The 23121-nt window shown below is 48.6% G+C and overlaps 1 protein-coding gene across 1 annotated transcript; it reads right to left on the bottom strand.

Annotated features, from left to right (window-relative positions):
- Nucleotides 1-612: 612 nt before the first annotated feature.
- Nucleotides 613-22681, bottom strand: LOC128945674 (SLAIN motif-containing protein-like). The gene is made up of 9 exons (XM_054289474.1): nt 22557-22681; nt 18867-19555; nt 10033-10166; nt 7164-7313; nt 4797-4937; nt 3871-4188; nt 2990-3127; nt 2214-2511; nt 613-1623 (listed from the first exon to the last, which is right to left on the bottom strand). The coding sequence occupies exons 2-9, from the start codon at nt 19532-19534 to the stop codon at nt 1557-1559; spliced, it is 1914 nt and encodes a 637-aa protein (XP_054145449.1). The 5' UTR covers nt 19535-19555; nt 22557-22681; the 3' UTR covers nt 613-1556.
- Between the last annotated feature and the right edge of the window lie 440 nt (nt 22682-23121).

The following is a 23121-nucleotide window of genomic DNA, read 5'->3' on the forward strand; positions in this document are numbered from 1 at the left end:
AGCAGGAGAAGCCTCCAGTAACAGAAATCAGTCAGATGTTGCTGCTCTTTTACCTTTCTGTGCCCTGGGAAGATCAGGGTGAGCAGGGTCCAGCTGTGCCAGCAGGGAGAGGTCTCAGAAAAGAATGTTCTGGATGAGGGGAGAGCCTCAGCAGGGCAGTGCTGGCACCCCATGGAGCTTTATCAGGGTGGGAGGGACAGCGAGGGACAGAGCAGCAGCTCCAGCTGAGCCTCCTGGGCCCCCTCTCTGGCCTGTGAGTGCTGCTGTGCCAGCCCTGGCCTGGCAGGGGCTGGGTGGTGGCACAGGAACCCTCCTGGGCCCCTCAGCACTGGGGGCACAACTGTCCCTTCCTCTTTTCCTGCAGTGCAGAACTTCCCCTGTGCTGCTTCCTGCCTTTGCTTCTGCTCAGGCCAGGTGTGGAGGTTTCAGAAATGGCACACACTGAGTGCCTTGTCCTGATCTCTGAGGAATTAAAGGTAAATCTCGCTCCTTGCATCCTACCAGGTTTTATTGGAGCCCTGTTTATCCTTGCAGCGCTCTTTTCTGTCAGGAGAGGCCTCGTTTGTGGCACAGAACTCAGTGTTGGAATAAAGCAGATCTAGTTCAGCACCATAACATTTTATTAAACTACACTATCAAAGTCACATTGATGGCAGGGAGAACATTGCTATCAGTGCATATTTCCTGGACTAAGACTGTATTTGTAGCATCCAGCACTTGCTGAGGAAAAGGACACTGGAACAGAATCCTTAAGAGACAGTAGAAAACTTCTACAAAAGTCAGGGCAGTTGGGAACCAGCTGAGATCTCCAACGCTTCAAGACAAAGTTGTGAGGGAAGGGGATTTTTAAAAATTTACTTTTAAGTGGTGTTGAGCTGACTCAGCTGAGGTAAGGTGCTGGTGCCCAGCAGTTTTTAACTGGCATCCCTGTCCCTGCCTGTTCACACCCCACACAAATATTGTGTACTGCTCCTCGTGACCTGTGCTGATACCTGGATACAACAGCTCAGTGTTCTACAGTTATAAAAACCTGCTGCAGCTCTAGACCAAACAATAAAAAGTAGCAGAAATACATTCTATACAGAAGTAAAAAAAAAAAAAAAAAAACCAACAAACCAAACCCAGTTGAATTCCAGACAAATATTAGAGTACATCAGGTTGGGTTTAAAAAGTCTCAAATCTAACACCTATGTCACTATTTCTACTCCCCACGAGCTCTGCCACAGCACCAGCTCAGAGCTGCTTCTGGCACTGAGGACACCCCAGCTCTGCAGCACCCCTGGGAGGGGATGGTGGCACACCTTCCCCAGGGCTGCAGCTGGGGTGTGGATGAAATAAGGCTTTTCCAGTCTTCCTGGGAAGACTCAGGGTTCAGTGAAGGGTGGGAGCTGTGTGTCCCAGCCCCGGCTCCTGGCAGAGCAGAGGGAGGTGGGAGGTGTGGAGAGCACAGAATGAGGGATATGTACAGCAGTCTGCAGGGACAGGGGCTCAGGGCCTCTCCCAGTGAGGTCATGCCCAGCCAGCTGGGATCTGCTCCACAGAGGTGTTCTGGGCTCTCAGTAGCACCCATCCTTCCAGGAGTCATCCTCGGGGGCCTGGGGGGTCTGTGCTGCCTGGAGGAACCTGGGGGGACAAGACAACACATCAGGGACAGCTCCAGGAAAAGCCCTGTAGTGGACACAGGTTTGGGTTACCAACATCCCCTTGCCATGGGTGAAATGCTGCTGTCACACCCTGAGCATCAGCAAACACCAACTTTAGGCACTTTAAGAAATTCAGTGGCTGTTACTGGATTCTTAATCACTGATATCTGCTACATTAACACTGTTGTGACTTCAGCCCATGACTGAGTCCAAGAGAAATATTTTTCCATGCAAATACAACTGAACACATGAAAAATAATCAGTATGTGGAGTACTGACATAAATTAGCAGATTAAAATTTCCCTTTTTCACGTTTTTAAAGATTTCAATGTAATGCTCTAATGGGACATTAAAGATCAACAAGCACTGGTTGCTTATTAGTCTGGCATCAGTCATATCATAATAACTCAATCAATTTAATTTCCCTCAATAATGAATTGTAGCATAACAGCTGTTAAAAAACCAACAGCAAGAACAAAAACTCTAAGTGTTGTTACACCACTCCCCATGTTGCTTTCACCCATGAACTTCATGGCATGCAGTTACCAAAGAGCTCTGCACCCCTCTCACCTCCTGGACGGGGGCGGTGCCTTTCCCTTGGGCACGGCCACCCCTGCCACGGCCGGCCGCGCTTTCAGGGCAGAGCCTTTGGCCACAGTGACCACGGTGGAGCTTCTGGAAGTGCAACTGCTGCTGGGAGAGCCCGTGTGGAGCTGTGCCTTGCGCACCGGGGGGACGGGAGCCGTGTAGCTGCAGGGCTTCCCCACCTGCCGGCCGGGCAGCAGGGAGCCGGCCGCCTTGGGCTGGCGCCCCGTGAGCGGGGACTGCGCGGCCCCCGAGGAATACCTGAGCTTGCTGGGAGTCAGACCTGCAGGGACACAAGAGCACCTCTGAGGGCTGGCTAAGGGAGAAGGGAGAGGAGGGGTGTGGGAGGTGTTGTTAGCGTTCAAAAACACATAATCATGGGGGATTATATGCGGTGCTTTTTATTAAGAGCTCTGGGAATCGGGGTATATTCAACCCAAATCTGACTCCGACCATACATCCGAAATGATCATGTTTTATACTCTATCGTTACATAACTTTCACGTTAATTATTAAACTTATATTGTTCTATTGTATACATAAATTTAGCCCCTCTCTGAATTTCCAACATAGTTTCTCACTATTCTTCTTATGGTTATATAATAATAACATTTAATTACTAAACAATTATCACATCTAACAATTATATAATTTATCATACTGCTTACGCAGGTGCAGTTGATCTGGGAAAGCACAAAGCCTAACATTTTAGATTCTATCTTTAACTTTTTCCAGAGTTCCACTATCAGTGTGGCACTGACCTGCTGACCGCTGCTGAGTCCTGGGGATGCGGCTGCTGGGCACCTGCAGGTCGGACTCCAGGCTGCGGCTGCTGCGCACGGCCTCGAGCGCGCGCAGGCTGCTGCGGGCCAGGTTGGGCATGCTGTGCCTCAGCTCCTCTGAAACAAACACAGCCTCAGCCCCCTGCTGCTGCTGCTCTGAGGCTCTGCAGAAACCCATGCACTCCAAAGCAGAGCAGTCTGTACCTAGTTCTTAGCTCCCAGTACACAGCAGTGATTTTGAGAGCACAGGATAAGGTTGGAAGAGACCTTCAAGATCATCCCATCAACCCAGCACCACCATGATCACCCCTAAGCCACATCCAGAGATGGTGACTCCACCACCTCCCAGAGCAACTCACTCCAAGGCCTGACCACTTCTGTAGAGAAACAATTGTTTCTAACACCTAACCTGGACCTCCCCTGGTGCAACTTGAGGCATTTCCTCTTGTCCTTTCACTTGGGACATGGCAGAATAGACCAACCCCACCCAGCTGCATCCTCCTGTCAGGAGCTGTAGAGAGCAGTAATGTCTCCTCCGAGCTTGCTCCTCTCCAGACTGCACAACTGCAGCTCCCTCAGCCACTCCTGGTGCTCCAGCCCCATTCCCTTCTCTGGCCAAATTCCAGCCCCTCAATGTCCTTTTTGGAGTGAGGAGCTCAGAACTGCACACAGCACTCGAGGTACGCCCAGCAGAGGGGGCAATCCTTGCCCTGGTGCCGTGGCCATCCTACTCTCGATCCAGCCCCTGTGTCTCTGTGCACCTCACACCCAGCACGGCCAGCTCCCTTCCTGCCCGGAGCCCTGCAGGGGGATGATCCGTGTGTGCCAGAAGCCCCGTCCCTGGCTCAGGTCGCGCTCACCTTCGCTGTTGGCGTACTTGAGGCGCTCCTGCATGGGGCTCTGCACCGCCCTGCGCGGGGCGCGCAGCCGCGAGGCCGCGGCCCGGCCCAGCTCGGCGCCCGAGGAGGGCGATTGGCAGCGCGGGGAGCTCAGCGGGGACGGCGAGTAGCGGTGGGCGCTGCGCAGGGACAGCGAGCAGTCGCAGTCGTCCTCGTCCTCCAGGCTGTAGGTGTCGAATTCCTGGTCGCTGTAGGTGCCGCGGCGCAGCGAGTGCAGGGAGGCGCTGGAGCTGCGGCGGGACACGGAGGCGGAGCTGGAGGCGCAGTCCTGCCGCAGGCCTGGGGACACGGGGGACATCATTGGGGACACGGGCAGCACCAATCCCAACAACACACCCCCAACTCCAAAGCAATGCTTGGGTAGTGATTTGTTTCACTCTGGAAGGAGAGTCAGGTTAACACCTGTCCTCGCCAGAATCCATCAGCAGGAACAGCGTCACCTGCATCAGCACTGCTTAATTACAGCAGTGCTTAATTACAGCAGTGCTTAACATTCAGGGGGCCTGCAGTGCTCCCTAATCCCACCCGAGACTGCGGACATTGCCAACAAGATCCAGCAGGTTAAGTAAGTACAGGAGTGTAATCCACAGGTACGGCAGTCTCATTTAGAGGTTAAATCTTTTAGTTTAATTCATTCTGCACCCACCAGCATTTCAAAGGTGGAAACAATGATTTCAAGTCTGCCTCCCGTGAAAACACACCTGCCTGGGTGGCACCTGGGTTATTTACAGCTTCTCACCAGATTATGCCTTTATTCACGTTTTCCTGCCTGACAATATAGAAGCAACTTAAAAAAAAAAAAACAAAAACAAAAACCACAAAACACCAAAGTCAAATAAACCCCCCCAAAAAAGCCCACCCACCCAAACCAACCAACCAAAACTTACTCTCTTCCTGCAGCCGCGCCATGACCTGGACATCAGTGAGGTCCTGCAGTTTGTAGCCCATGGAGATGGAGTCATCCGAGGTGCTGAGCTCGCTGTCCACCGAGGACTGGGAGCTCAGGGCCGAGTGCATGCTCAGGTACCCTGGGGAGAGGGACACAAACCCAGTCACACACTCACAGACCCAGCAGCAGCAGCAGGATCTATCCCAGGAATGCAGCAGTGCAGCTGGGAGCTGCAGGTCCAGCTGTGAGAAACAAGAATTTAGGAATTCCAACGCTCAGTGTTTAACCTGCAGTTTTCAGGTGCTTTTCAAACCAGGAATGTGAGGCTGACTGGCAGGAAGCAGCTTGGTCAGTGCCCATGTAAGAAATTCATTTTACACCTGAACTTCACACCTGTGTCTTCCATGTCAGCACTTAGATCTGTTCCAAGCTGGTTGAAGAAATCATGTTGGGAACCTGCTGCTTTCCCTGCCTGCTGCATTTGAGCACAGTTGGAAAGGGCTGCTCAGCTTTGCTGGCAAATGGTTTATTTGAACATCAGGAGGTGCCCTGCCTTCAAATCTTCTCAGAACATGGCAGGAAAGCTGTGAGCTTCAGGATGCTGCAATAATACAGTGACACAAGTGTGGCTGTACCTTAAAGGTGCATCTGGGTGTGTGCTGCACAAATACACACTCCAGGTCAAGATATTGCACTATAAAATCCCATTTCTTTCCTCCTGGTGTCAGGAAAAGACTGTAAGAGCTGAAATAAATCCATCCTCAGCTGGGCTTGCACCTGTAGGATGTGGTGGAAGGAACAAGCACATGTTTCCTGCTGTAATTAACAGCACATTCAACACTGATTAAAAATCCAGCTGGACCTTGAGACCAGCTTTCTAAAAGGCAAAACTCCCAATCCAACTTTGTTTAGTTTGGCTGTTGCATTTCAAATTGAAGGTCTAGTTAAAAATAGCCAAGGAGGGGAAAAATCTGCTCCTTCTTCCATCAGTAAAGCTGAGCTGCTGATGGTTTTCAAACAGAAACCACATCTGGGCTTTGTCAAAGGGGCTGGTTTGGTTTTCAAGGGAAGTCAGTTAAACATTTCCCATTTGAAGGGTAGAAAAGCTGGTTTTTCTTGGAAATAAAATAAGATTTGGGTCATTCAGGTTGACAGGAAACTTTAAACTCATCTTAGCACCTGCACAAGGCACAGGGAAGAGGCACCTGAGATAAAGTGAACTCATCATGCTCTGAAAGGACAGAGCCTGTCCTGGCCCTGCACATCTGCAGAAGCCAAAGACACTTTGGTTTTACTCATCAGGAGCTGCTTCTGGGTGAAAAGGTGCTCAGAGACCTGGATTGCCCCCCAGCCTCATATGAAAAACAAGAAATTGCCTTAGAGATGTTTCCCTGCAGAACTCAGCTGGCAAAAATCCTCAGTCCTACGTGCATCCTTTTGTTTGCAAAACAGAGGTAAGTGTTAATTTCTATTTATAGCAGAAAATCAGAGCTCAAAAATAAACCTGCACCTGTGAAAACAGCCGCAGGCAACCCTCTTCTTTTTTCAGAGGGAAAAAAAGTTCATTTAACATCAAGTTTAGAGGCAGAGACTGTTAAACATGCTTTGTGTTTTGAAACATGCAAAGTAGGGTTTAGCAATTTCCACACAAAACAAACAAACAAGGACGAGTCCTTTGATAGCAGAGCCAGGAGGCAAAGCCTTTGTGCAGGGAACAGCAGGAACTGCACCAAGGATGACAAATGGAGCTCCTGAAGGGTGTTCCTGCCTCCTCAGGCACAGGGAGGCTGCAGGCCACAGCATTTTGGAGGAGCTGCATTATCAGGCTCTAACAGGAGTCGTGGCTGAGCTGCCTCTAAGGTAGGGAATCTTCTCCACACACAATTAAGGCTGAAGGAAAACTTTTGGTATTTTGTTTTAGCTTCCCACTCAGGCAATTGAAGGCTTTACCCTGGAGGCTTTGCAGCCTTTTGTTCCCTGCATTAATCAATATTCCCAAGAGAAACCTTCCCCAGAAAACTGAATCCAAGTGACTCTATAAAAGATCACATCTATACTCTACAACTTTATTCAAGAGCAATATATTTTTGCCCCAACAGCTGCTTTCTATTTTAAGCCACTTAAAATTAGTACAATTTATAAATATATATATATAGGGAGAGAAAGTAGAGAAAGCCAAACCAAGAAATAACTATAGGACATTTAGAATGCAAGGAGGTTTTCTCCCACACAATGAAACCTGGGTGAGGAAGGGAGCAAACAAAAAGGGGAAAACACCACGAGTGGCCATGAGAACTTTTCCCTGTGCCAATCCCTACCCCTCCTTGCATTTTAAAGAGCCCAGTGCTGCAGTGCCATGCCATACCTGAGCTGCCACAGGTTAGTAGTGCTTTGTTAGTCGATTTGAGGTGCCCAGGAGAGTTTAGTGCATTGCTACAGGAGCCTGCCTCGGAATTCAGGTTATGTGCGCTGGGAGATGCCAGGGGGCTGCAATACAGGTTTTTCCATCTACTGGCTAGAAGGAAAAATACAAAAAAGCCACAAAGGTTAGCAAATTATTTTGGAAACAGAGAGCAAGATCAAGAACAGGATTAAATTCTGCAGCAGAGGTATTTGCTGCTCCTTGCCATGCTGCAGGGAGCACAGCAGTGCCCAGTCCCCACTCGTGTCCTTTAACTGCTTTTGTCCCCTCTGAAGAACTCCCAGAGGAACTCCTGACAAACCTGGCTTTGAAAAAAGCCAAACATTTCAACATTTCACAAAGTTCCAGTGCTGGATGGATGACCAGTTCCACCAATATCTGCCACCTCTACACCCCACTGTCACAGACACATTTTATGAAAAATCCTTTCCTTAGGATTTTTCCTCCTGAGAAGCTGGGAGGCCTCAGCAACAAAATGTAAACAATGGTTATCTGCTGCTGTGGAATGCAACAGGTGCATCTGGGATTGGCTCATGTGGTTGTTTCTAATTAATGGCCAATCACAGTCAGCTGGCTTGGACAGAGAGCTGAACCACAAACCTCTGTTATCATTCTTTCTTTTTCTATTCTTAGCCAGCCTTCTGATGAAACCTTTTCTTCTATTCTTTTAGTATAGTTTTAATGTAATATATATCATAAAATAATAAATCAGCCTTCTGAAACATGGAGTCAGATCCTCATCTCTTCCCTCATCCTCAGACCCCTGTGAACACGGTCACACCCCCTCATTTTAGAGAGCTCACTGAACTTTATGTTACAAGAGTGTTATTCTGAATTTTTGTGATGGAACCAAGACAGTGTTAAACCACAGAAATGATGCCAAGCCAATATAATAAAATAAATAAAAACCAGTTCTTTGAATTAAACTCCTTCAGCTCACACACACTCACATGTTCACAAACCAACCAAAATAAGGCAGGTGGCAAAACCAAGTTCCCCTATCCTTACTGGAGGTGGAAATAAGGAGCTACAACTCTGAGGAAATTACTCACACCATGATCTGGAGATACTCAAGGTGCTGCTCAACAGCACACAGAACTCCGTTCTCCCTACTGTGAGAGTATCAGCTAAGAATATAATGAAGATTTTAAGAATATAATGAAGATTCATCATATTAAATTTTCTTTTTTTATTTCTCCCACAAATATTACCAGGTCAGACTAAGCACAACTGAAGCCTGATACATTTCAGAGAGGAAAGAGGTAATCAAAGAGATTTCATTCAAATTTCTAAGCACAGATGGTTTATGAAAGCAAATGAAGTTTGTTCTCAAAGTCTATTCTGTTATCTCCAATCAGGAATGCCAAGGTTAAACTCAAGAGCAGCCTGAGATCTCAAGCAGTGCCAAACACTGTTAGAATGAAAACTAAAATAACCCAAACCAACCCCCAAAGCAGCAACCTCAGACTCCAAACCACAGGGCTGGAATTGTTGGTTCAAGTGAAATCAGAATTTCTGCATTCCCATGGAGACAAACCCTGAGACAGCAACGTGGGGACCCAGCTGGGGCTGGATTCCAGAGCTCAGGGACATCCCTGAGCTTCCAAACAGTGATTCTGTCACAAGTGTCACTCTCCACACACAGCTCCTGTGTCTGAACGTTCCTGAGTCCAGCTGGACAGAGGAGAGTGCAGCCCATGTCTGCAACAAACCTGCACCCATGTCTGCAGTAAACCTGCACCCATGTCTGCAGCAAACCTGCACCCATGTCTGCAGCAAACCTGCACCCATGTCTGCAGCAAACCTGCACCCATGTCTGCAGCAAACCTGCACCCATGTCTGCAGCAAACCTGCACCCGTGTCTGCAACAAACCTGCACCCGTGTCTGCAATAAACCTGCACACATGTCTGCAGTAAACCTGCACAAATGTCTGCAGTAAACCTGCACCTGTGTCTGCAACAAACCTGCACCCGTGTCTGCAGCAAACCTGCAGCCAAGTCCTGGCCAGGGGAGCTGCATGAGAGGGAGTCTAGAGAAGGTAAAAGACAGTTCCTGATTCCTTTCCAGCCCCTCAGGGTCCAGGCTGTCAGGAGCTCAGTGTCCAGCCCATTTTACACAAACCTGAGGCCATTTAGACTGACACAGGCAGGATATGCACCAGGTGCACTGCAGGTGATGCAGGACAGAGGTAGAGCAGAATAAATTAATTTTTGTCCTGTGAACTGTATCTGCTGTGAGAGCTGTCCCACCACTGAAAGCCCAGGTGGAAAAGCAAAGCCCCAAAGCCAGGCCCAGAACACTGCCTGTGGTCAGAGATGTCCCCACTGCACACAACATTCCAGGTTTTCAGTTCAGGCAGATGAAATCAGGGATTTCCCCTCAGGATTAACACAGCCCACAGCTGGAAATGCTTTTAGGAGATGATAAACTGGAGGAAAAACTTGATTTCCAAGTGACACCATTTCTTCAAGTTTAATATTTCATTGTTGTAAGCTTTGAGCAGCAGCAATCTCTTCAGCCAGGTAAGAGCAGCTGGGAAGATCCAGCAGGAATATCCAGTAGGATATCCAGAGGAGGAACCATCACCACTAGGAACACTCAGCACCAGAAAGAAGCTGCAAGAACAGTTTTGCCATGGTTCCCACTCCCCAGCAGCACCATTTGTTCCTCTACACATTTCTTACATTTAAAAATGTTTAAATATTAACAGAACTTAAAAATTCAAGAGCCTGACAACACTAAGCTCAATTTTCCTGCTCAGAATGAGCTCTGCAAGGGAGCCCAGAGCAGCAGAGGCTGCAGCTGCCCTACCTTGGTCCAGCCTGTTGATGAGGGTTCTGCAGGCAGCCTCAATCTCGGGGCTGGGGTTATCCAGCACCTGCCGGCACCACTTCAGAGGAGAGGCTGTTTTCTCATCCATGGATTTCCTTGGAGACACATAGAGCCTTTGCAAGCATTCAAAGGAGAAGGAAGAAATGCTGGTTAATTCAAAGCACACACCTACCAAAGTGCCATTTGCTAGAGTGCAGCCATGAGGAACCAAATAAAAAAATTTAGTTACCCGAATTTAAAAATTCCCCAAATTACCAATTACCAGTTACCCAAATTTAAAAATTCCCCAAATTACCAATTACCAGTTACCCAAATTTAAAAATTCCCCAAATTACCAATTACCAGCCACCCAAATTAAAAAAAATTCAGGGTTAAATAGCATATTGACTCAGAAAGAAAATTTACTGCCACAAAAGAAAAATCAATGGCTTTACAGAGAAACCCACAGGCTCTGCAAGGCAAGGTACAATCCTAGGCTGTTGTAACAATTGTTGGAATACTCACCTGTCTCTCCCTCCACTCCCCTCTTCCAAAACATCCCCTCTCAGAGGCAGTGAGGGTGTGAGGTGCTCCTAACTTGAGCTGCAGGGTGATGTCCTTCCAGGAGTTGTGGTTTTGGTTTAAAAGCCTCTGGATGTGCCCTCCCAGGCAGCCAAAGGTGCATTCCCAGATTCCAGGGATAAACCCCTGCTCTGGAGGGTTCAGACATTCCCAGACAGGCAGAAGTGTGGCTGTGCTTTATCTTCCCTGCAATGTCAGATCAATTCTCCTCCAGCCTGAGTGTCTGCCACATCTCTGACACCTCCACTGCTCTGCATGGACACCCAGGATCAGCCTTATGGACAGACAGATTTATTCACCCTAAACTCCTGGATTATTTACAAGGGATTGGGTGGAAAGCAGCATCTTCACCAGATTTCCAAAGCAGAATATTCCTCTGAGGAAAGGTCAAAGCTGGAAGAGCCTTTGTTATAAAAGCAACTCAAGTATTTTATTTACACATCCCACATTTGTATTTTTAAAAGCAAAAAGCAGTTCCCTGTTTTTTAATGTTTTTGCTGCTCAGCAACACATTCAAAACTTGTAAGGGGAAAAAATCAGTGCTCTGTACCTCCAAAGGTGAAGCTGTTTTTAATTCTTGCAGATCACTTGGAGAACACCCTGGTGCAGAGGGCAGTGAGACCTCAACCCAGATCTGGAGCCTGATGGTCCTCAAGGTCCCAGGCAGCCCAAATCCTTCTGGGATTCTGTGATTTGTGCACATCAGGTTTGGCTCTCAGGCTCCCCCTCTCCTGAGGCTCTGAGGAGCTGCTGGCAGAGCCCTCAGCTGCTCCCTCTGCACTGGAAAATGCCCAGCAGCAGCTCCAGGAGCTTTCCCATGCGCACAATGCCACAACTGCTGCTTTCCCAGCAGCACCTCCCTCTCCTGGAGCTCCTTCACCTCAGCAACTGCTCCCAGGTGACACAGAAAACACCCACAGCCACACCTGAGCATTTATGGTGCTCCCAAAGCTGGCCCCACTGATACATCCAGAGGATTTCCCCTTCCTCAGGCCAAATTCCAGTATTTAAGCATAAAGTAACCCTGGGGGTGGAGTTAAGATTTCAAGAGGTGTCTGCCTCTGCTTCAGTTTCCTCCTCCTTTCTCTCCCAGCTTTTGCCACTCCTGCAGCAAGGTACACAGAGCATTTTTGCTCCCATTATTCACTCTCTCACAGCCAGCTCAGATCCAACCCACAGAACACTGATTTCCACAACAAAACTGCTGTAAATCAGCAGGCATGTCAGTCATTATCCCACTCATTCCTGAAAATCTAGGTTTAAAATAGGAGAAACACTGTGGGACTCTCAGCTGTCAGGTGTCCTGGCTGTAACACCAACACCTGGCCAAGATAGAATATAAACAGGTAGGATATTTAAAATATTGTACAGGTCTGCCTGACCTACTGCCCTGGCTCCTGTCCTGACCCTGACCCTGATCCAGGCAGGGATAACAGGGAATGCAGAAAGCAAACCTGGCAGGTTTTGGGGTTATGAAATGGAGCACCACTGCATGCAACAGCTCTCAAAACACTGTTTGTTACCTGCAGAGGACATTATTCCCTATTTTTTGACACACCACTCCTGCCTCTGGCCAGAGCCATCTTTTCCAGGGAACAGACTCAGCCTCTTCAGTCACAACTCACACAGGAGCTCTTCCCCACCAAGGTTTACACAAACCCAAATGCAAATAAAAAAATCCAAAGGTTGATTTGTTATTGATAAAATAAACACTGAGGAATGAATGCAAATATTCCTGAGTCTCCAAAGGTACCTCTCAGGGCAGATCCCCCCAGCCAATCCTGCTGCATTTGTGCATGGGTAAATGAGCATTACAAGCACTCAAATCCAATCAAAGCCAGGAAGCAAAGTGCTCCCTCTCCCTGGATTTACTGCACAGCTCAGACCACAAAAGGAGCAGTAAAACCATCAGACAAAAAAGAGGCCAACAGCCTCCTCAGGGCAGGTCAGGCTGCTCTGCTCATACTCCAGGTTCAGGGAGAGAATCCTGCCCTGCTCCCATCCCAGCTGAGGATGGCAGCCCTTGTTTGCCTGGCAGAGCCATTCCCACGTGGAGCAAAGCTCTGGAATCCTCTGGGCTCTGCCAGGGGACTCTGATTTTTCCTGCTGACAAATCCACTGGCAAGAGAAGCTCTCACAATTTCCCCAAACCCAATTAAGTGAACACAGCTCAATTCTTCAGAGCACTGAGATTCAATTTAGTTTAAAACAAAAGGAATTCTGGTTTGATTTCACAGCACCAGGGTTCCCATTTTCCTTCTGCAGGAGCTTTGGGAAGGACTCAGCACCCTGACTCCTCCAAAGGTGCAGGCACAGCACTAAGCTAAAAGCACCAGCCCCTCAAATATGTGAATATGAATATTCCTCTGGCATATTAAGAGCCAGAAGTCACCTTTTTTTATGCTCAGCAAAGTCCAGTGACCAGTGTCACCCACCAGAGGCTGACCTAACCCAGCCTCACATCCAGGCAGCTAAAACCTTGGAAAAGGGGGGTGTGAAAAGCTAAAAACTCTAGGCTTTGTTTAAAAACACTCAGAATTTTTCTTTCTGGTACTTTCAGCCTGCAGGCTGTTTGATTTGCCAGGTGAACACTGAATCCCAGAGCACTGGAAAAGCAGGAGGCAGCCCAGAGTCAGAGCCCTGCTCAGAACCAAACCTTACCCTGCAGTCTGCTCCTCAGCTCAGCACTTTGGGTGTTCTCTCTAAATGTCTCTCAATGTTTTCTTTTGTCAAATTGCAAATGAAAATTGGTTATTTAGATACTTACAAGGCCTCATGCAAAATGCACAAAGTAAACATTTGGGCAAATATTCCCAGTTTGATGTATTGGGGGTTTGTTGTATAAATTATTAAGTACAAATGAGATTTTCTTCAACTTCTGAGAGGAAACCCTGCAATAATAAAGATTCTTTACTTTCTGCTTACTAATGTTTGTGTTTACCCTGGAAAACAGAGTATCTTGTGACAAACATCTCTGGTAAGGACCCAGTGCCACAAGGATTTTTCTTTCATTAAGTTGCAGCCATTCACAAATAAATTTGTGATACACTCTTCACTTTATTCTGACATAATCCAGAACACTAAAACCAAGGAATATTCCAGAAATATTACTTCCCTTATGGAATCAATGTCACAGAAGGATTTACAGGAGTTAATGGCCACTATTGCTGGATTTTGAAATTCCTGCTTTAAAAAACCCAAACCCCAAGAATGCAAACACAACAATTTTCTCAACTTGCACAATGCACAGAGAAAAAGCACCCTCACATTGAAAAACTGATCAGAGCAGCTCTAAGAGTGAAATCCTGGGAATTTTAGCTCCTGCTGATGCAGAGGATCTGCAGCAGAAATGTATCAATTGTAAGAGCAGAATTGAGGCTGCAGAAGGCTCTAGAAGCAGTGCATTAGGAAATGGAACTGAGCATGAAGCAAAGGCCTTTTCTGAAGGCACAGCCTGGGTTATTATCCATCTTCCAAAGCACTTGGCACCAGTGGCTGCAGCAGCTCCAAAAATGGCAATCACTGCACTGATCTGCAGACCTGTGAGTTACACACAACACTGCAAGGAGGAGACCTCAAACAGCTGAAAGGGTTTAGAACAATCCAGGTGTATGAGATACACCTCCTCCAAGTGCTGAAAGGCAGCTGAATTCCTCTCCAATCATGGATTTCAAACAGGCAATACATTCATTTTCCTTTCCTTTGCATATCAGACTTCAGAGAGTTGATTTTCAGATTTAGTACTCTGCTTATGCTGTGCTAATCTCAAATCTAAACACTCCTGCTGAACAGAAATCCTAACACAGACAAGACTGGAGTAGAAAGCCACAGTGAAACAATAATATCCAGGTTCTGAAATGAGAGAAACATAAAGGGAAAAAATCCTGTGGAGAACACTCCACACAAAAACACTCTGCTGTTAGCCCAAGGAGAGGACTGAGCTTTATTCCTAAGAAATTGCAAAGAGAGGAAAAAATGACACTGCAAAGACACTTTCTCATGTCTATTTAGGGACTAATCCTGCTGAACAAAACACCAAAAATCAGTTCCCATGTCAGAGCAGCTCCAAAGTTAAATTAATCTCCTGACCCAATGTGGTGGTTTGACCAGGAAGAAGTGGGAATTCTGGGATGCTGTGGTCAAACCAATGGAGAGGTACAACGGACTGTTAAAAACCACACTGAAAGCATCAGGTGGGGGCACTGGCTCTGTGCCAGCAGCCCATAGTGATGACAAGGCAGCTCCAGAGTGCAGCTGTGAATGAACAGAGACAGACAGACACACAGAGACACAGACTGACACACAGACACCCCTGCTCCCCACCCCTCTGGCACTGCCACTGAGGATCTCCCTGCCCACCCCACGTTTCACAGGGATGTGAGGAGCAGGAGGCACAGCCTGGAGCACTCCCAGCCTCAGCCAGGCTCTGTCCCTGCCAGGCCGAGCTCTGCACCGATGTCACCACCAGCAGGTTCTGCCTTTCAGCTCTGCCCCCAGGGACGGGCTGGGGACACTCCCACAGAGCTGCACTGTGGGCTCTGAGGCAGCTCCTGTACCCAGACATGTCCCAGCAGGGCAGGTGTCACCCAGCACAAGTAACACTCACCACAAAGAGGAAAGGTTTGGAGAAGTCACTTGTGCATTATTTAATGCAACAGGGATAAAAACACCTGATAAAATGATCAGTCTGAGAGAACAGGACCTTGCAAAGTGCTGTTTCTAAGTGGTGTAGATCTTGTCAGCAGCACCCTGTGGCCAGGAGAGATCCCAGGGAAGCTACAGCACAGCTGTGAAGGGTGTAAATGGATTACACAGAGACATTCTGTAAATAACCTTCTCCCCCAGGCTGGAGGCACCGGGAGAACTCCTGGATTTTGTGCAGCATCACATCCTCACTTGGATATGAAACTTTCCCTCACTTCCCCAGAATTTCTCTCCCTATCTCTGATGTACAAGCAGCAATTATTTCCTCCAGTACACAGAATTAAAGACTTAAACATGGATGTAGAAGAAGGTGACTGGACATAGAGCTAAGGCTGAGAGCTGCACACCCAGGAAAGTCCTGCAGTGGCATTTCTGAGAGCACAGCACACCCCTGCTCCTGCAAACACCAATGCAAGGACACCCCACTTGCTGTGCTGAGCACGGATCCAGGCAGAGACAACTCAACACTGAGGAGAAGACAGCATGACCCAGTTTCAGCTGAGAGAGACTTTTGGAATGAGAGCAGCAACTCAGGGATTCACCTGAGTGCCAGGGATTCCTTCCTGTCTCAGCCCATGGAAAAAGCCCAGAATGACAAACACTGGGGAACACAAGCGGTGTAAGGCTATCAGCAGCAGATCTGTTTGTTCCCTGGGTAAGAGGGAATTTGGATAAAACCTTCCCAGAACAGCTCAGGAGCTGCCCTGTGCTGGAGTCCATCACTGAGCTGCTCAGGGCCAGGGCCCAGCTCCATGGCACTGCTCTCCAGGATATTTACAATTTTGAGCAGCTATTTGAGAAAGGGAGCTGAGGGAGCAGCCAAGGCCAGGCAAGCCAGGGCAGAGTTACAGCAGCTGGGAGTGGGCTCTGCCTCGGGTTTCACACAGCTCCAAACACACCCTCAGAGCTGCTGAACAGGAGAGCTGCACAGACACTGCTGACACTTCCAGCTGAATAAAGAGAACAATTTCAAAATATAGAAGGGACTGAGACTCCATCTGCACAGCAAGAAACCCTCTGACCAGTCCATCCTCCTTCCAGGGAAGAAGGATGTACAATATTTTTAAAAGTATGGCAAATACACAATCCTGCCTGGGGTTTCACATAGCTCCAAAACACAACCTCAGAGCTGCTGAACAGGAGAGCTGCACAGACACTGCTGACACTTCCAGCTGAATAAAGAGAACAATTCAAAACAGAGACAGGACTGAGACTCCATCTGCACCTGCAGAGAACAGCAAGAAGGATGTACAATATTTTAAAAAGGATTGCAAATACACAATCCTGCCTGGGGTTTCACACAGCTCCAAAACACACCCTCAGAGCTGCTGAACCAGGAGAGCTGCACACACACTTCTGACACTTCCAGCTGAATAAAGAGAACAATTTCAAAATAGAGAAGGGAACAAGACTCCATCTGCACCTGCAGAGAACAGCAAGAAATCCTCCTCCAGTCCATCCTCCTTCCAGGGAAGAAGGATGTACAATATTTTAAAAAGGATGGCAAATACACAATCCTGCCTTGAGTTTCACACAGCTCCAAACACACCCTCAGAGCTGCTGAACCAGGAGAGCTACACAGACACTTCTGACACTTCCAGCTGAATAAAGAGAACAATTCCAAAACAGAGAAGGGACTGAGACTCCATCTGCACAGCAAGAAACCCTCTGACCAGTCCATCTTCCTTCCAGGGAAGGAGGATGTACAATATTTTTAAAAGGATTGCAAATACACAATCCACTCAGCTATTCCCTCTGGATTTGCTCAATCCAGGCAGCACTAAATTCCCCCCATCAGCAAAGCCACCTTGTTAGAGCTGATCCTAAATTCACAGAGAATTAAAGGCATTTGTTGGGTTTTCTTGTTTGCTTTAAGAAAACCTTCCCTCCCCTCCAAGCAGTTTACTGGTTCTGGCTGTGGGAAAGCACAAACACCTGCAGGGGCTGAGTGTGGGATGTGTTTATGGAGACAGTTTGGGATGTCTGGCAGTGAGCACAGGCACTATTGATTGTACACAGCATTCATTCCCCACTTTCAGAACGAGCTCCAGAACAAGAAGCCACCACCAAAAGCAGCTTCCTGTTTCAGCAGGTTTGCTTGACAAGGGGAAAAGGGAACAGATGGAAGTGATGCAGCACAATCAAAGATAATTTATGGAAACAGCACTTGCACAAGTGCTCTGGATCACCACCCTTACCCAGCTCCTCAGGGGCCTCTTTGTCACATTTACCCTGTTCCAGCCAAATCTGGCATAAAACAGAGCTAACAAAGCACAAAGATCCTGCAAGGTGCAGAGTGAAGGGTACCTGGGGAAGAAGGGCCTCGCCAGCCACCAACTGAAGGAAAGGTCAAAGAACAGAACTCCTGAGCACAGAATCTCTCCTGATTCACTGGGCAGCATCCCCTGCCTGGGTAAATCCCAGCCTCTGAGACTCAACAGAATTTGAAGACTCTCCCTGTCACAGGCTCTGTAAATGTGAATATAAATCTGGCTGCTCCCGTTAGCATGGAAATAATAAAGCCAGTCTTCCATATGTAACCTGTTAAATATGTTCACTTATTTATTTATAAAAAATCTACTCAAAATGCTATTTGGGTATATTGAAGAGTTCCAGTGATCAAGCATTTGGGTTTTAAAAGTACACTTGCAAAGAAAAAAAAATCCTGTTTTAAATGTAACCTCAAATTCAGGCTGGAGCTGATGCCATGACCTCATTGAGCTCCACTCCATTAACAAAAACTTCACCTTCCCTTCTAACAGCTAATGAATGTTTGGAGCTGAAGGTTTGGTTTGTGTTCAGCAGCCCTGTCCCTGCTGCCAGATTAATCTGGCTACACAAATTTGAAGCCCAATTTGCAGAGCCCTGAGGCTCTTCTTTCCTTGCAAATTAACAACTCTGGGTAAAATCTCAAGTCCCAGCTACTGCAGGAGCTGGAATCAGCCCTAAATTTTACATTTCCCTTGCCCTTCCAAAGGTTGTTCATGTACTGATTCATAAAACAAGTTCTAAACAAGGCTGGGGGTGGAGGGGAGAGTCCCAGAGTCGGGTCAGTTAAGGATTACATCACTGATCTGGTTCAGTTCATGTCTCTGAACAAAAGAGGGGCTTAACTGGAAAGAAACAGCCTCCAGGAGCTGGGAATGGTTTGTCTCCTCAGGTCCTAGCAAAAGCCACCAATTCCAGATGGTCTAAGGATTCTTATTGACAAAATTGTTATTAAAATATGGTACTTGACAGTTGTGTACAAGGTTTAAAAGCTCCATTATTCATTTATCTGCATGTGCTATATATAACTAAACTTACAGGGAAAGGAAGCTGCAGCAGTGGCTGGAAGGAAGGGGGAAAAACCAGCACCTACAGGTAAACTTATTTTTTAAAACATAATGGTCTGGCACAATGGACATAAGAATAAGAACAGTCACTAATGAGAACTGCATTCTTGCTGCTAAAAATCCAAGTCCTGTACAGAAATCAGTTTATAGCTTTAAAGGAGCTGATCACCTAACCACAGCACATCCCTCTCCCCCAGGCCTGGGGGTACCTACCAGCAATCCTCCTCTTCGGGGCCATTTTCCAGTTCTAACACTTTGACTTCGTCCAGATCCGTGTGACCGGGGAGCCCCTCTAGATCTGCACCCTTCTCAGTGGGGTTCTGTTCATGGATGGCAGCTGGGGGGTGGATCCCTGCCATGAGCAGGCTGCCCAGCAGCTCGGCGCTGTCACTCGTGTCCACAGGCGAGGGACACCGGCCATTGCTGTGGCTCTGCCCGTTGGCAGACACCTCCTCGGGGGCACTGTTGTATTGCACTGGGGCATCCAGGGCTCTTCTGAACTTGTTCCCCCCTTCCTCCTGCCTCATCTTGCTCAGCTGGCTGTGCAGATCCGCCATCAGCTGCAGCTCCTGCTGCTCGGCCATGGCGTTGATGCTGTTGTTGATCTCCATCCCGTTGAGGCCGGGCTCGCGGTTATCCACCCCGGCACGGATGTCCCCGGGCACGTTTGTCCCCAGCAGGGTCCTGCCGCTCCTGCTCCTGCCGTGCTGACTGTCCAGCTCCAGCCTGCGCACCAGCTCGCGCAGCTTGCGCACCTCGGGGCCCACCGGCTCCTCGGGGGGCTCCGGGCCCATGGCCGAGTGCTCGGGGCCGTCCCTGCCCAGGGCCGGCTCCAGCGCGGGGTCCTGCTGGATCAGGGGGGCGTTCCCGGGCACCACCATCCTCCAGGGCACGGGGATCCACTGCAAGGCACCAAACACAGCTCAGCCACGAGAGATTTAGGCAATGGAATTCACACCGAGAATTCTGGCTTTTCTAACTACACTGGGGTGCACCAAACACAGCACAGAGCCATGAGAGCTTTAGGAAGGAGAAATCACACACTGAAAATTCTGGCTTTTCTCATTACACTGGTGTGCACCAAACACAGCACAGCCACGAGAGATTTAGGCAATGGAATTCACACTGAAAATTCTGACTTTTCTAACTACACTGCAAGGCATCAAACACAGCACAGAGCCATGAGAGCTTTAGTCAAATGAAATTCACACTGAGAATTCTGGCTTTTCTAAATACACTGGGGTGCACCAAACACAGCACAGAGCCTCGAGAGATTTAGGAAAGTGGAAATCACACTGAAAATTCTGGTTTTTCTAATTACACTGAGGTGTACCAAACACAGCACAGAGCCACCAGAGCTTTGGGCAAACAGAATTACACACCGAAAATTCTGGTTTTTCTAATTACACTGCAAGGCACCAAACACAGCTCAGAGCCACAAGAGATTTAGGCAAACTGAATTACACACCAAAAATTCTGGTTTTTCTAATTACACTGGGGTGGAAGGTGTCTGAATTTCATCCAAACCCAAAAAGAATGATTGAAATTAGGGTGGAACATTGAAAAGCCCACAAATTCCTCTTTCTGAACTGCACCTGTTCTGCTACCAATGAGTTTAATAGAAGGAAGCTGATTTAATCCCCCACAATAGTTTAGTTTCCATCTGTTTACCAACAAAATACTTGATGGAGCAAAGTCAGGAAACATCATTAGCGAGGTGCTGACGTCAGACAACAACAGTGTCAAGAAAATGGTGAAAACATCCTTTGTTCATTACCAGGCTTATCCTGGAAAAGCAGAAAAAACTTGGAAAAAAATCTGTATCACCTTATGCCAAAGTAACAACAGGAACTGCAGTTACTGTGGTACATGAAAATAAGCTTAAATAATGATTTTACTGGTGTGTTTTCCTGTTAAAATTGAAAAGAGAGGCGTGAAAACAGGGAAAAATTAAAAAAAAAAAACAACTTAAGATTACACACTCCACTAAGCCAAAAAACCATAAAGTGCATTTCATACTGGTTTTACAACATGGACAAACACTGCTTTTCCCCTGCACTTGATTTATGTGAGTTCTCAGTTTCACTGGGCACATTCATTTCCAAACTGACTCTTCACTGAAAACCTCTAATACTGAAAATCCCTTAATTAACGGTCCATGGAGCAGTAAAACAAAAAAAAAAAAAGGTTAAAAGTAAAAAAAAAAAGAGTTAAAAGTCAGAAATCCTCTCTGTTTTGCAGAAGGAGGGTAAACTGAGTGAGAGAAGAGGGAGTGAGACAACACAGCCAATTCAAAGTTGAAAAATTGACGCACTTGTTACAACTGCAATCAAACCCTGGCTTTTTGTGGCTGTGGATGTTCTTCCCCCTCTCTGCTGCCTGAAAATGTCATCTGTTTTTCAGTGACAGCAAGCAAAGGAAACCACAAAAACTCAGTGTCACACAAAGCAAGGTTACAAACAGAAAGCCCCAAAGGTACCTCAGCATCTCTCGATTATTTAGGCACTTGTAACAGCAACAGATGGGTACATTTCTTTTAAAATACATTTTGTTTTGTTGGGTTTTTTTTATTTGATTTTTTGTTATTTTGGTCCTCTATCTGCAAGATGTAAATTTTCAACTTTCATTTGAGTTAATAAAAAAATACAAACAGCTCTTAGGAAGAGCTGTGAGGAACAGAGCACACTTTCCACCCATATTCCAAACCTGTGCCTGCAAGCAGCACTGCTGAAGGCATTTTGCTTTGGGGAAAGGAAATTTACTGTGGAGTTACCAAGCAATCCCATTCCCACCCCTGTGCCAGCTTCAAAAAGCTCCTCACATGGATTCCCACTCCTCCAAACACACAGGATCCCCTCGGGTGCGATTTCCAAGGAGATCTCCGAGGAAGGGGCAGTGTGATTCCCGGAGATATCCCAAAGCTCAGCAGCTCTGAGGATGCACCAGTGGAGCGTTCCAGGAGTTCCACTGTCCAAGCAAAACAGTGGCTCAAGGAGGGAATTAAGGAGATGGGTCACCCAAAAAATCCGTTTCCTTTCAAGAGTCAGGAGCTGGTAAAAACCTCACGTGAGGGAAAAAACACACGTTGAGGGGGAAGAGCAGCTGAAAAGCGTTCAGTCTTTCCCCACAACCACTAAGACTAAAACCCGTCCAAAAAAAATCCCCCAGCAAAGACATGCGGGGGAAGAGATACAAACCTGTGAAAGTTAATTTCATCGTGTAACGGGGGGAGGAAATAAAACACGTTTGGAAGAAGGCAAAAAGGCGGCAGCCGTGAGCGGGTCGGAGACAATAATTCGGAGTTTGCCGAGCAGACATCCGGGTGTCTCACCGAGGGTAACGGTCCCCTCACCCCGCGGCTGCCAGGCCGGGGCTCGCAGGGTTCCAGGGGCTGGGAAGGGACTGTGGAGGGGCTGCCATGGGGTTTAGGGGGTCTTGGGGGAATGATGGCCATAGGGCTTATGGGGGGTGCAGGCTCTGGGGAGGCTCTCGGGGGCTCTGAGAAGCAGGAGGAGGCTGTGAGGGGGCTCTGATGGCCATGGGACTGCACGGAGGGTTCTGGGGGGCAGTGATGGCCGTGGGGCTGGAAGAGCTGGAGGGGAGGCTGTGAGGGGGCCATAGGGCTGTGATGGCCATGAGCGCTGTGAGAGGGCTCTGAGAGGCCGGGGGGTTGTGATGGCCGGGGGGCTGTGGGAGCTCCGTGCAGCTCCGAGAGCCGGGGGGTGAGGCAAGGGACGGGCTGAGGCTCTGGGGAGGGCTCTGAGCGCGCTCCCATGGCCGCGATGGGGGAGCGCGCTGTGCGGCACCGGCGGACGCGACCCCCGCGGGGGGCACGGGCGCGGCCGGTCCGCACCGAGCGCGGCAGAGCCGAGCGCGACGGGCACCTCCCCCCTCGCACGGTACCTGGATGGATGGATGGACAGACGGCCGGACAGGCGGATGGCGGTCGGTCGGAGGGCGGGCGCCCGCCCGGTCGGTGCCGGTGCCGCCTTTCTCCGGCGGCTCAGCCCGGCCCGCGAACGGCGGGAGGCACCGCCCCCGCCCCTGTGTGGGGAACGGGGGATGGGGGCGCTGCGCCTGCGCGGGGCCGCCTCAGGCGGCGGCGGGCGGGGGGCGGCACCGGGAGCGAGCGCGGGCAGCCCCCGTGAGGGGAACGGGAGTGAGGGGAGAGGGCGGGCCGGGGCACGGGGGCAAAGGAAGTGAGGGGGAATGGCGGTGAGAAGGGGAAAAAGGGGATGGGTGAGGGGGAAAGCGGGGAGTGATGATGGGAATGAGGTGAGCGGAGTGAAGGGGATGTGGACGTGAGTGAGGAGGAAAAGGGATGGATGAGGGAAATGGGGATTAATGAGGGGGAAAGGGGGGAGTGGCAGGAAAAGGGTTAAAAGGGGAAAAGGGAGTGAGAGGGAAAGGGGTGAGTGATGGCAGAAAGGGGGCAAGTGAGGGGGAAAGAGACGAGTGAGGGTGAAAG

This window comes from Melozone crissalis, unplaced genomic scaffold (assembly GCF_028551555.1).
Source record: "Melozone crissalis strain CALT ecotype California unplaced genomic scaffold, PUWL_Pcris_2 ptg000068l_1, whole genome shotgun sequence".
Taxonomy (NCBI): domain Eukaryota; kingdom Metazoa; phylum Chordata; class Aves; order Passeriformes; family Passerellidae; genus Melozone; species Melozone crissalis.